This window comes from Triticum aestivum, chromosome 5B (assembly GCF_018294505.1).
Source record: "Triticum aestivum cultivar Chinese Spring chromosome 5B, IWGSC CS RefSeq v2.1, whole genome shotgun sequence".
NCBI lineage: Eukaryota > Viridiplantae > Streptophyta > Magnoliopsida > Poales > Poaceae > Triticum > Triticum aestivum.
In genome coordinates this window covers 425,384,459-425,399,003 of record NC_057807.1, presented here as the reverse complement: position 1 = coordinate 425,399,003, position 14,545 = coordinate 425,384,459, and the positions used below count along the sequence as shown (strand labels likewise).

The 14,545-nt window shown below is 52.7% G+C and overlaps 1 protein-coding gene across 3 annotated transcripts; it reads right to left on the bottom strand.

The window, feature by feature from the left end:
* Nucleotides 1-5,525: 5,525 nt before the first annotated feature.
* LOC123112249 (uncharacterized) lies at nt 5,526-9,729 on the bottom strand. Of its 3 annotated transcripts, none has more exons than XM_044533197.1 (10): nt 9,273-9,729; nt 8,448-8,573; nt 8,237-8,353; nt 7,708-8,142; nt 7,204-7,583; nt 6,988-7,087; nt 6,445-6,504; nt 6,233-6,316; nt 6,006-6,131; nt 5,526-5,905 (listed from the first exon to the last, which is right to left on the bottom strand). In XM_044533197.1, exons 1-10 carry the CDS (start codon nt 9,336-9,338, stop codon nt 5,612-5,614), a joined length of 1,788 nt encoding a protein of 595 aa, XP_044389132.1. In that variant the 5' UTR covers nt 9,339-9,729; the 3' UTR covers nt 5,526-5,611. The 3 variants fall into 3 exon arrangements, with proteins under 3 accessions (XP_044389132.1, XP_044389130.1, XP_044389131.1); XM_044533195.1 differs by having other exon boundaries at nt 6,006-6,134; nt 9,273-9,728; XM_044533196.1 differs by having other exon boundaries at nt 6,006-6,134; nt 7,204-7,580; nt 9,273-9,728.
* Nucleotides 9,730-14,545: the final 4,816 nt, after the last annotated feature.

Here is a 14,545-nt window from a genome sequence, read left to right as displayed (position 1 = left end):
AGGGCAGGACCTGGATGCGGCGGCGGCCACGACGTGGACGGGCGGGGGAGGGGCAGGGGAAGAGATAAGGGGGTTATGTCCCCGACGGGCAGGCCAGGTAAGGACAAGGGCACATGTCCCGCCCGTCCGTGCGTTGTTTGTTTCAGTGCAAACGTGACTCAAATTTGAACCGGGAATAGGTCAAATGCGGATAGGAAACGGATGCTCGTCTGTTTGCTTTTGTGCGTTGGACCGTGATTTCTGTCTGTTTAATCCCTAACGGATGAGGCCGGAGCATTTATGGTGGTGACTCAAAATGGCAACGGGGACGGGGATCACCCGGGGACACGCCATCATCCCCGCCCCGATCCCCGCTAGCCCCGCCAACCTTGGCGAGGGGGGGGGGGTGGAAACAATCCCCATCCCCGCTAACAACGGGTACCCGATCCTCATGGGGATCCCCACGGAGACCAACAACAACAAAACAACAATAAAAGAGGAGCACAATTGCACAAACCACAATATTTTTTGACAGATTCAATCATCCATTATAGCAACAAAACAACAATACATTGGCATAACAAACCAAAATAATTTTGGCAGCATAACAATAATTTTGGCATAACAAAACAACAATAATTTTGGCATAACAAAACAGCAATACAGAAGGACAAACACATTACACAACAGTAAGTTAGCAGCACAAACACAATAATTTTGACCACATAAGTTTGATAGATTCAATCATCTCAACTCAAGTCTAACCACATAATTGATAAGCTGGAAGTACGATTGGCACAAATGACGACAATACTTAGTACGATTACAAGCCGAAAGTTCTAACTCTTAACACAACACAAGCATGGTAAGAAGAATAAATGAAATGAAGACTTGAAGAGCCCATCACAGTAGCTCCTCGGTCCTCCATTTTCTTCATTCTTGACTCCATGGAGGCAAGCCGCAAGCAGCAAGCCTAATAGTTATTGCAAGTGGAGAGTTCCTCATCCTGATCATGGAAATGGTACAAGATAATTTAGAAAGTTGCATGAAATCAAGACTTAAGATTGAAAGTTGCAAATGAAAGTTGCGAGATCAAGACATAATATAAAAGTTGAGAATGTCAAGTTACCATTGGTTCATCATCATCGTCTAGACAAGTTTGAAACTTAGTAGAGAGTGACGAATTGTTCTCACCTAAAATTGCAAGCATTGTAACATTAGATGGCAGTAGTGTAACTGATTTAGGTATATATTCTAGTAAATTATCTAAGCAAGAAAAAAATAGTGTAGCAACAACAAAATAGAAGTAGAATAGGAGCAAAAGAACAACATTTGAGTTGTCTTACCTAGCATGTCAGCATTAGACCAAGCCTGCATACACATTATAGCTTCAACGATCTTTGGTGCGAGCCTACTACGACGAGGGCTAAGGATTCTACCACTTGTAGAGAATGCAAATTCTGTTGCTACCATTGTGACCGAAATAGGCAAGATTTCATGAGCAATAAGCTGTAGAGTTGGATATTTTATCCCCCCAAACTTCCACCAATTGATGATATCAAAAATCTGATGTTCTTGGCAAGGTTGGCTCTTCTAAATACATGGCAAGCTCTGTATGAACCAACAAAGATGAAGCAGTAGGTTGTGAAGACATGTACTGTTCAAATATGTCAAAAACTTCTTCCTGTGAAGCTGAAGCAGTGGGCTGTGTAGCACTAGCAACATTTGATGTTCCCGCAGAAGAGGCATCTTGGTATTGAACCAACAGTTCACAGAGCAATTGCTTCACGCGCGCAACCTCTTGAATTGCAGCCTCAGGTCCATAAAGAGGACCATACAAAGCCTGCACCATATGGAGTTTGTACCTTGGGTCAAGAACAGTGGCAATAGCCATCAGACCATGGATATCTGTCCAATACTTCTGAAACTTCTTTTTCATCTCCTCAAACATTTTTTGCATCAGTTCAGACTTCTTTTTCATCTCATCGGGCATATCTTGCAACAACTCATAATCAGGTGTAGTCCATTTGCGAATTGCCAACTTAATACCACAAACCTTAGGGAAGAACATATTTGCTGTAACATAACTAGTTCCTGACCATAAGGTAGTGACATCATAGAATAATTTGAGCCTAACAATCATCTCTTTGGCAAAATCCCAATCAGCAGTTGTTGGACAGCAATTAAAAAGCCTTTCACGCAGACTAAGACGATCAAAAACATCCCTATACAGCACAACAATACTAAGCATTATGTATGTGGAGTTCCACCTAGTTTTACAATCAAGGTTCAACCTCCTAGAGTACTCAATGTTCATCAAGCGGCAAGTTTTTTCGAACTTCTCATGTCTTTTTGGAGTTGCTGACCAAAACCCCACACTATCCCGCACCCTCTCAATACCATCCCCCAAAACAGCAAGCCCATCTTTCACAATCAGATTTAATATGTGAGCACAACAACGCATATGCAACAGTTTACCACCTAGCATGAGAGAGGAGGAGTCTAACTTATCTAGGAGATCTTCCACTGCCTTGTCATTGGTTGTGCAGTTATCAAGAGTAATAGTTGATATCTTTCTCTCAAGATGATACTCTACCAGAACTTCATGTAGAACATCACAAATCACTTCAGATGTATGTGGTGCTGGTACATATACAAACCTGCAAAATTATAAATTATTGGGTTAGAAAGCATGAATAAAAGCAAAGGTATTCAGACAAGCGGTAAGATAGGGGCAATGGTATTGTACCTTAGAAGGAATGACTTTAGATTCCAAGAACCATCAATGTAGTGACCTGTTACAGCCATGTATCCTCTCTTTTGATGTCCAGCAGTCCACATATCCGAAGTCACAGCAACTCTATTCTTGAAGTTTGCAAAGTACTTGATCAACTTATCTCTTTGTCCTTCATGCATTTCTAGAATATCTTTCCGAATGGTATTCCTACACACAACCTTGAACATAGGCTGCAACATAGCACAGAACTTTCTAAAACCTACATGATCTACCATAGCAAGTGGGTACTCATGACAACATATCATTAAAGCAAGTTCTTTCCTACATAGTTCTTGATCAAATATGTAATTCTCCACATTCACTTTCCCATCTTCCGCCTTGGTCAGTTTCAGCTTTGCTTGCTTCCAGGCTGTTGTGGTCTGCCTAGCAGCACATGTTGCCAAATGTGAGTGAAGATGTAATGTTCCATCCTTTGTTTCTCCTCCAAGCTTACTATGGCACCACTCACATTCAGCCTTCCATTTTCCGCCCACAAGAACCCTCTCAAATTCATCCCACACCTTAGACTTGAGCTTTCTCTTCACACCAGCCAACTTGTGTGCATCCTGCGATTTAGTTGCTCTTGTTGTTTGAGATGGCACCTCCAAGTCAACAGATTCAGCTGGCGTTGGATTGGCACTAGAGCTTGGCGTTGGAGTGGGAATTGCACTAGAGGCCGGTGTATCTTCATTTGCAGCCGATGCACTTGCATCTGATTGTGTTGGACTTGATGCCATTGTTGATCAGAACAAGCAGTCCTAAAACAAAGGCACACAACAAAATAAGCAACACAATAATCTAGAATAAAAAGGATCACAATAGTCAGGATTGCAATATATTTATATACGTGGACATTCAATTATAACAATAATCAGGATTGCAATATATTTAGATATGTGGATATTTAGATAATTCTGACATATATTTAGATAACCCACTCATGACTGGCCAAATAACAGATCGATACACATTGAACAGCAAGATTCAATTACATGGGAAAATAACAACTACAAGAACTAACAACATCAAATATCTAAGACTTCAATCTTCATTCTTCACTGCTCCGTGCAGGCATATAGTAAGTCGATAGTTCCTCAACCTGAACATTAGACAAGTGGAAACATTAGTAAGCTACCATTGGCAGGTGGAAACATTACTTAAGATTAAAGAATAAGATGATGGTTGAGGATGGCAAATTACCATTGGCCTGCCTAGAAGCACATCTTGCTAAATGAGCATGCAGATGTGAGCTTCCATACTTTGGATCTCCACAAAATAGCCCGTGACACCATACACATTCAACCTTCCATTTTTCCTCAACAAGAACCCTATTGAACTCATTCCAAACCACAGATATGGTCTTTCTCTTCACACGAAGTGACTCATCTTGCTCAAAATATTCACCTGAACCTGACATATTATTGTGCTGCTCACCTTGATGGTCTCGGGTTCGGGTCGATGCAGATTTGCTTGAGGTGGAGAAAGAGGTGCGAGTTGCCGCTTGTCGGTCGTCCTCGCGGTCAGCTCCAAAGGCACATGAACCTGACATAGATAAGCAACACTATAATCAGGAATGTTACTGCTGGATATTTACACAATTTTGACATACAAGATAGGTGCTGGTACATATACAAACCTGCTGGAATAAATATAAAAGGATCACATATGATTGATAAATATAAAAGGATCACATATAATGAATGTGTGTGGACTGTTCGATATTTACACAATTTTGACATATGTTTAGATAACCCACTCATGACTGACCAAATAACAGCAAGATCCTACACATTCAACAGATGCAACAGCAAGAACTAACCACTACAAGATCCTATTCAACAGCAAGTTCAAGATGCAACAGCAAGAACTAACAACTACAAGAACAGAAAGTTTCGGCTGCTTACCCTGATGGCCTCGGCCTCTTGGAGTCTTGGGTCGATGCAGAAGCCACCGGTCACCTGGGATGGGGAAGAGGAGCACTTGCCATTGCCACCCCCACCATCCTGTTCCTGTTGTCCTGCACTTGCAGCCGCCTTGCCCGGCCTTGAGGTGAAGGAGGAGTCGAGGAGGCGGGGTCGCGAGGAGGCGAGGAGCAGGAGACGGCGACGAGACCAGATGAGCTGATGAGGTGTCGGACTGTCGGTCGGTGCCTTGATGCGAAGGAGGACGAGGTAACGTCACGAGCAGGCGAGGAGCAGGGCTACAGGAGATGGCGACGGGATTAAGGGTCAATGGGGAGAGGCGGATGAGGCGCCCGGATGGGGAAGGGCGGCCGGATGAGGCGCTGCCGTGCTGGCCGGTGCCGCCCGCGGCCCGCTGCCGGTGGTGGTGGTCTGGTGGATCTGGTGATGGGGAGAGGAGGCGGCCAGATCGGGGTAATGGGGAGAGGCGGCTGCGGCTGCTAGTCGGGGGAATGGGGAGGAAAGGAGTGGAGAGGTGAGCTGGTTAGGGTTTCTTCTTTATATATTCACTTGGATGTTTGACTGACAGGTGGGGTCCCGGGTATCCATGGAGCCTCCATGGAGCCGGTTTGCCCCCCATCCCCGCCCCGCTAGCTTCTCGGGTACCCGCCCCGTTATACCTATGGGGGGATTTTGATCCCCATCACCGCTTCTTAGCGGGTAAATCCCCACGGATACCCACCCCCACGGGAAAAATTGCCATTTTGAGTGGTGACTTGGTGGTTGTCTCAACCAGAGCACAGAAAAACTTTCTCATACTCTATATATTTCTTCTCCTCTTCACCGGGAGAAATAAAGGACAAATTGTAGGAAAACACAAACCATAAACCTTTATTCATTTCAACCCAACCCTGTGTACAAAGCTAGTTACAAACAGGACGCACCGCCGCACGCGTCACGCGGCGAGGAGGTACCTGAACCGGAACTCGTAGGGGAGGACCTGGATGCGGCGGCGCGCGTCGGCGGCGGCGACGGCGCGCATGGCGCCCTGCTGCAGCTCGGTCGGCAGCTGCAGGCACACCCAGTCCATGAGCGAGTCCACGTCCTTGGCGAAGTCGAGGAGGTACCAGTGCAGCAGCTTGGGGATGGCGAGGCTCGCCGGCGCGGACACCCCCACGGCCGCCTGCAGGTAGTCCCGCTTGGCGCCCTCCAGCTCCTCCTCCACCCGCGCCGCCGTGTACACCCTCACCTGCACCATCAGACGAGACAACACGTCCCCATCATCAGCTCCACCGTCGTCGTCAGTACAGAGGAACTGTTGCGTGCCACTGCTGGGATCGAGATCTTACGGCGGGGGAGGACCAGCTCCCGCAGGAGAGCGCGAAGGTGACGAGCGGCTCCGGCCACTCCAGTCCGTAGGCGCCAGCGCGCGCCGCCTCGTCGCCACCCTTCGTTCCTTCGCCCTCAGGGCTCACCTGCTGGACGGTCACGGGTCATACGTTCAGCTTCAGCGTCGGACAGTTCATTCTACTACATTCGCTAGCTACGCTGGCGTTATCGACGGTGACAGACGTACATGCTTGACGCTGTAGGGCAGGCGCAGGATGAAGTGCTCGATGGACATGGCGCTGTGCGTGCGCCCGCCCACATCTACCGTCGCCTGCAACCAAAAAACGCCCACGTCAGACCACCATCCTTAAAATCTTACTGCAGGCAGAGGCAGGCACGGCTCATTTGAGTAGGTCGTTCCCGGTGCATTGAGGGGGTAGGGCAGGGCAGGGGTGGTACCTTTGGCATCATTGCCACGAGCATATGGGGCGTGGTAGGTATCCCTTGCTCCAGGAATGCCTGCAGTGCATGGCAGGCAAGCGCAAGTAAGTAAGCGTATTAAACTCACAAGATCCAGCAAGTAACTTGAGCCTACTTCCGGCGATGATTAGGGCAGGGGACATGAACCATTTATTTACTTAAACCAAAAGTATAATCACCAGGAACGAACCAACATGCCACCCAATGTACCCGTTCCCAGTCTACCTCAAACTTACTAAAGAATAAGCAGGCAAGCATGCATCGTCGTCAGAACCACCACTACCACAGCACCCAGGCTGTACTGCCGGGCAGGCACGCACCACTGGTTATGAATGAGCCTCCCAGAAAAGCCCCAGCATACAAACAGTGGTTCTACGAAAAGCGACGCTGATAATTGAGCTAGCTGCAACTGCCCCGGAAGACGAAATTTCACGCCATCTCCAATAAGATAGACTGCAGATGGAAATAATTCAGGGAAACTAGGAGGAGGAGGACGCAATGATGGGTGCCAGCGGAGCTCACATTCATCATGCAGGAGTTGTAGATGTTGATCCAGAAGGCCAGCTTCTGCTGGTGCGAGAGCCCCCCCAGGTCAACCGAGGACAGCTTCCGGAGCAACGCCCTGCACAAGATTCGCCAGATCAGCGACGCCGTCGGGTCAAACGGCCACCCACCCCTACTCACCGGACAGCAAAATCTAACTTGAAATCAAGATGGTGGCCGTGACAGCGAACTCACCTCAGTCTCCGGGCGAGGAGCGTGTTGCCGGCCAGCGCATCGCGGTCGAAGGACGCCGCGTCGACCACGCGCAGCCGCCTGTAGGGGCCGACGCCCCGGCCGCCCAGCTCCAGGATGCCGTAGGGGTCCTGCGGGTACGCGTCCTCCGACGACGACGACCCGGACACCGACGGGGACAATGGCTGCTGCTCCTCGTCCTGGCCGGCGCCGGCCGCCGCCGGCGAGGAGCCCATCTGCGAGAAGATGGTCAGCAGGCAGCTCAGCAGCTCCTCCGACAGCCTGTTGGGCGCGCTCGACCCGTCTGGGGCCGCCGCCTTCTCTGAATCATTGCCGGCAGCGTCTGCGACCCTTTTGCGGTCAGGCGCCGTACCGATCGCCTGCTGTCGAAAAAATGCAGAGTTTGCAGCACGAATTCAGCAAACGTCCCGCAGAGAGACAGAGGAGAATATTTTGGGGACAATTCGGCTGCTCGCAGTAAAACTGTAGGTAATTCGCTGGTTTTACCTGAGGAGCAGCCCTGCGTTTCTCTGGCGCCGCCGCCGCCGGCGCCCTGGATTTGGCGGCGACCTTCTGCGACGGCGAGACGCGGCAGTTTCTGGCCGTCGAGGTGTTGCTGCACGACAGGTTCTCCTTTCCAGCCCCGGAGCCGCCGGAGTGCTCGTCCTGGTTCGCCTGAGCGGGGATCGGCTTTCTTGGTGTTTGCGTTTGCTTGCCGTTCGGCGACGGACGAACAGTTGGAGAGAGCTCTGCATTTGGGGTTGGGCTCGACGGCATGGGCTGCGCCGGCACGCATCCCTCGCCGGCGGGAAAGTGCGCGTTCTTGGCGGAGGAGAAGATGATGGCCTCCTGGTAGATGCCTTGCCGGAAATTGACCACCTGCTCCTCCAGCCGCACCACCTCCTCCTCCAGCACCGCCACCTCCGCGAGAAGAGCCAGCGTCTGCGCGGCACAGTTCAGCTCAGAATCGAATTGCTCCAAAACAGAAATCGAATTGCCCAATTGCCTCCGAAGCAGAATGTGAGTGGGTACTGACCTGGGACGGCAGGTACGGGGGCAGGCGGGGCAGCGCGCCGAGCGGCCTGGTGAAGGCCCGCTCCAGAGCTCGGTGGACGTTCTCCTCGTGCCGCAGCTTCTTCTTCAGCTTGTCCACCTAGCAAGCAGAATTCCCAACACCGTCAGCAACGCAATGCGCACACGCATCGAAGCCCATCGATTCAACAAAAATCAAGATAGAATTCACGCACATCCTGCTGCAGCGCGAGCTTCCGCTCCCGCCTCGAGTGGACTCTGTTCGCCACGCCTCTCGCCGCCGCGTTGGCGGTCGGCCCCTTGGCCGGCATGGCCTTCCTCTGGTCCTTCTGCATCATCATCTGGATAGTCGCAAAATGCCATCAGGGAAAAGAGGGAAAAGAGCCTCGCTCATTCAGCTACCTAGCTGTCAAAGAAACTAGCAACAAAAGCAAAGCGACAGATTCCTGGCCGATTAAAGGTAAAGCAAAGCGGATTAAAGAGGGAAAATTGGGCCTCGGCAGCGATCGAGAGGGTATCCAATTCGAGCTGCTCCTCCCTAAAGCAACCGATGCCGTGGAGGCGAACCAGGCCGTATGGATCATCGCTTGGCATTGCACGAACAGCAAACGAAACTACAGTGCTCGCCGTTGTACTCTTCCGCATTTAATAGTCCGTCGGACAAAAAACGACATGGACGGTGCGAAGGATTAACAGCAACCACTGCCCTGAAACGCTAAACAACTTCAGATGGACGCAGATGCTAACCAACCACGGAAAGGCGCACGGAAACCGGAGAGGAAAAAGGAAAAAAACATTCAAACACGGAGTTCGAACGACTGAGCCCCCCGAACAGACGGCAAAGTCGCAAGCTTTCCGATCATGCGGGCGGTGGCTACCGAGAGCGCCTCACGGAAACCCAAAAAATAACCGCACATTGTCACCGCCTGGGCGCTCAATTCCACGAGCAAAGGTTGCGCAATTCTAACTCAAATCATCCAAATGCAAGTGGCAGAGCCAGAGCTGGCGAAAGAAACGGGGAGGGGTTGAAGAGGCCTTACCCTGTCGCCCTTCGGGGCGGCCTTCGCGCCGTGCGCCGCCGCCGGCCTCCGAGCCCGGCCATTCATCTCCGACGCCGTATGCTCGCCTCTACCAACACCAGGGGCCGGTCCGCTGCGACGGGACGGAGCGAGGAGCCTGCAGGTTAAATCCTCTTCGTGGCGGGCCTACGGACCGCGGGGGAAGACTCCAGCGCCATTAAAGGCACCGCGAGCTCTGCGGTGCTCCTGGGCGGCGGGACGGGGCGCGGTCCAAGCCACCGCAGCCAGACTAGCAAAGCGCGGCCTCTGCTGCTGGCGGATTCGATTGGGTGGCGTTCCCGATTGGGTTAAGGGCGGGATTGGTCGGCGTGCGTGGGAATTGGGATTGCGGCGATGGCGATGCGTGGCGCTCCCGCAGTTGGTCTCTTCCCTCCCTCGCGTGTGGGAAAATGGGAATCGGGTTTAGCTTGCAGCCTGCACAGCCAGCTTCGCTCTAGTACTAGTTGCGCACTTGCGGTGGCGTAATTGAGCTCTCTCATTTTGCAGGCAGCACCCTCCGTGAATCTCTATTTTCCTTGGATGAGTTGTGACTCTCTGTGATTTGAATGGTTTTTTAGGTTCGCCATTAATTTATTTTCAAACGTGTGGTTTGATTTATAAATATCACCTCACCAACATCAATTCCTGCGTTTTCAATAAGGTCTCGAAAATATATAGTTGTGGCATTTTTCAATAGTGGCTTTTTAAAACTGAAATTAACAACATGCGTAGTGTGGACGTATGGAGGCCGACCTCCACAGAGCTCGGTATTTAAAGAAATTCCAAAACATATTTTAAAGTTTTTAAAATATTCAAAAAAATCAGTGAAAACTTATATGTGTTCAGTATGGACATGTAAAATTGTGTTTGAAAATACTGTGAGTTGTAGCCTGCACAGAGAAAACAAAATTTTGGCCCAACAAAAAAACAGCCAGCCCATTAGAAAAGACATATTTGTCTTTTTTAGCCACATGTGAAGGTATAATATTATAAAATTTCACATGCGTATTATACACGTGTGTGTATGTATTCACAAAAGAATTCAGTTTATTTACGCTATATAAAATGGTATTTCTGTATCGAGATCCGTGGAGATCAATTTCCACTAGCAATTTTAGAAATATGCCTTGCTTTTGAGGTGTATTGTAAGATCATCATCACACAGAGGTAAGATAATTGTAGGGTAGATAAATCGCTCGCTACTTATTATTGGAACTACCGGTGGGATGGCTAAGATTTTCACCACCTTTGCCCTGCGGCAACCCCGCTACTCATATCTGGTTGTCCGCGGTCCACCGATAACTGCCCACTTCCATCTATCCCGTGTTTTCTCCATCTCCAACCTCTATATCTGGGCACAATGGATGAACATATTTATTAACTTGGAGGCATGAAAGCATTGACACGAGGAATACCAAAAAAAGTTGTGCCCAAAATTGTCTAAAATTTTGTACGCCTCTTACATGTGTTGTGTTGACGCATGTTGGTGAGTCTTTATAAGCTTAACGAACTTCAGGCGTGTCGGGGAAACTGATCCACGAACACCTATGGAGCCGGCGGACCAGGACCCTTTCGGTTCGGCGGGGGGCGGAGATCGCACGAAGAGCAGATCGAGGCGAGGCACACGAGCAGTTTACCCAGCTTCAGAGCTCTCCGGAGAGATAACACTCCTACTGCTGCTTGTCTGGTTGTATTATCTGGTGTTCTTGCTCTCCAGAGGGAGAGCGTGATGTTTTCTGGGCTACGAATGAATCGAAGCGAATCGTCCGAACCTCCTCTACGTTGCGCATGGGCCTCCTTTTATACGCTAAAGGGGTCACCGACAGGTGGCAACGCAGAGGAGGGTAAAAACGTAAAAAGCGAGGTAGTTGATACAGTTACTTGTACAGTGCACCCTACCTAACCCTGACGGCAGGGGACAAGGACATTAAATGCCCGTCTGAGTCCCCCGAACAGTGCAGAAAAGGACCGTTAGGGGCGCCACCGTTCGCCGCGATGGCGATCTTGTCAGCTTTGCATGCCACTGCGCACCGCTGGCTGCACAGCCTCCCGCCACGCGCGCCCGGAGAGGCCCCCAGAGCGACACGTTGGTGGATGCGCTGGAGCGTGGGTACAGAGTGGCCGCCTGTCGCGGCAAGCGCCTTGCCGCTGTTGTTATCTTGTCGGGTCCAGAAGCTCGTCGCTCACCGGGCCTCGGGGTACCTTGTTTAGTCTTCCCGGCAAGCTCCTCTTGCCGGGGCCTTGTTGCCTTGCCGGAGCGCGTGGCGCGTCGCAGCAAGTTCCTTGGAGCGCCTTGGTTGGCCTTCCCGGCAAGCTCCTCTTGCCGGGGCCTTGTCTCCTTAGCTTAAATACTTTGTTCTTGGATGGCTCCAAGGGAACCTTGGGGGATCTTGGCATTCGCCCGGCAAGCCTTGTCGCGGGGTGCTGCAACTGCCCGTGCACAAGTTCGGGGTACTAGGGTACCCCTATTCTAGTACATCGACAGGAGCCCCCGGGCCTGGGCCAGACACGGTGCCGAGCGCTGTTGGGCTAGGCCCAAGTCAGGGCACGGGCACACGCGGACTGGGCCACACCGAATCTTGCTCCGTATCCACCGCGCTCTCCCATAACGGCACTCGTTGAATGCAGCATCGTGGGAGAGATCGTGGGTGGTTGTTTATTTGGAAGGCCGAAATGTCCGCCCCGTCCCTCTTTATAAGCAGAGGAAACAGGGGCAGTTCGTTCCCCCTCGCTGGTTGCTGCTACTTCATCTTCAAGAAACTCCGCCGCTCCCCCCTTCTTCTCGAAGCCGAGAGAGCAGCGCTCCGCCCCCCATTGCCACCAGCATCACCAACGCCGTCGACCTTCACCACCTCCGTCATGGCCCCGAAAGACGACAAGGGAAAGGGCGTGAAGTCGGCCGAGGCGCAGTGGCTCGCGGCGCTGCGGAAGGAGCGAGCGATCTTCACCCCCCAGCTCGGCGTGCAGGAGCTGAGGGAGTACTTCTACCTCTTTTGGGCGACGGAGACGCGTGCGCATCCGCGCACGAGGGTACTCCCGGCCGCTGCTTCGGAGTTGGCTCCAAACGGGTACCCGTTCTTCGCGCTATTCTTCTACTGCGGGCTCTGTCCGCCCTTCTCGGAGTTCTTCTGTGATATCATGAACACATATGGCTTCCGCCTCCTTGACTTCACCCCCAACGCTGTCCTGACCATGGCAGTTTTCGCACATTTGTGCGAAAACTTTGTCGGAGTCCACCCTAGTGTTGCCCTTTTCCGCCACTTCTTCATACCTCGGGTAGAGAGAGGAGAGCCGCTTGCCGGAGGGATTGCCTGGATCTCGAGAGTCGGCAAGAAAGAGGCGTACTTGGAGGGTGAGCTCCGCAGCAAGTGGGAGGAGTGGAGAGCGGAGTTGTGCTGGATCGTTGAGGAGAATCCGCAGCCCTTCACCGCCGTGCGCCAAACTCCAATAGTGCGCGGCAATGACTGGAGCAATGTGGCCCCGAAAGACGAGAGACTGAAGATCGCCATCACTAGGATTCTTCGCCTCAGGCTTGCCGGGCTCACCGTAGGTGCTGTCGGGGTAGATTTCCTCCGCCGCCGCATTGCCCCCCTGCAGGAGAGGGGGAGGCCCGCTTGGGAATTCAAGAATTCAGCAGACATCATGAGACTGCGGCCGGGCCTCAACTACAACTTCACTGTCTTGGAGCTGGACGCAATGCTCTTGGAGTTATTCAAACGCGACCCCCAGCACCCATTCATACTGCCGAGGGGCGTAGTTCCTTTGTGCAATAACTCTTCGCTTGACCGGATCCGCGCCATGATGCCGTTGTGCGATTCACATGGAATCGTCCCAACTTGGCAAGAGCCTGCGGATGACGTTGTGCGAGCGTTCTTCGACACCCTGGAGGAAGTGCCGGTCCACGCTGACGAGCAGAAGAGCCTCACCCGTGACACCACCAACGAGGAGCTGCAGCGCATCGCCACTAGGGCGGAAGAGGCTGCGGCCGCAGCTGCCGCGGGCGCGTTTGGGTTCACTGTGGAGGAGGCGGAGGCTGCGGAGGCGGCAAACCTTGCCGAGCGCGCGGAGTTCATGGGCGAGGAGGAGCTTGCCGGTTCCGAAGCCGAGCCGAGCGAGGCCGGCGAGGAGGAGCCCGAGCCTTCAGAAAACTTGCCGCAGGCGGAGCCCCCGGCCCCGCCAAGAAGGCGCCTTCGTAGGGTCGGGGACGCAGCGGGGCGGCAGCCGGGTCAACAGCCGCCGAGCCGTGCGACGCGCTCTACCGCGGCAAGCAATGTTGCCGCGGGAGCGCCTCACGCAATAGCGGCGACTGGAGCGGGATCTTCCCGGGCCACCGCCACCGCCCCCGCCAAGCGGGCAAGGGATCCTACTCCTCCACCTCGCCGCACCGGAGGAGGGCCGGACTTCGATCTTTCCGCGCTCAGCTCCGACGAGGAGGAAGAAGCGTAAGTTTCTTTGGTGCTCTTGTAGTTCTTCAATCTTGCTGTTTACATCTTGTATCTGACTTGCTCCAATCTGGACTTCTTTCTTTTCAGGACGCTGGCCCAGAGAGCGGCGAAGAGAGCCAAGGCCGCGGTGATCGTCATCGAGGATGACCCCATCGTGTCAGCAGGAGGTGGGTCCGAGACCATCTTGACGGACCCGGCAATCACTCCTCAAAGCAGCCCCCAGCGCAGCCCCCAGCGTAAGTTCATAGTTTAGCCTTCTGCTGCCGGGCGCGCTTGAGTGCTTTTTCCCTTGTTGATATCTTGCTTGTTGATTTGTGTAGGAGCAGAGCAGCCACATCAGGAGCGCCCGGAAGCTGGTCCCGAGGTGCCATCTGCTTCGACTACGCCGCCAAGGGAGGAGTCCCCGGCAAGGGAGTGCCCTCCGGCAAGGGACGACACTGCTGATCCTGCGGCGACCGAGGCCACAACTGCAGATCTTGGCGCAGGTAATCCACTTGCCCAGAAACTTTCCCTTGGGTTTTGCTTCTTCCGTTTTTCCTCTCTTGGATTTTTGATTGATTTTCCTCCCTTCTTCGTTCTTTAGACCCATCTGCGGCTGAGCCAATGGAGACAGAGGGCGCCGGCGAGGAAGGGGCCGGTGCTGACGAGGCCGCCGGCGAGGAGGCCGCCAGGGCTGCCGCCGCAGAAGCCGGCGAGGGGTCGGGCGATCGCACTGACGACCCTGAGGCCGCAGGAGCGCCAGGCGCTGCACCGATCGCCGATCCCTCTGCTGCTTCTGCGGAGCTGGGCTCCGAGGAGCCCCAGCCCGGC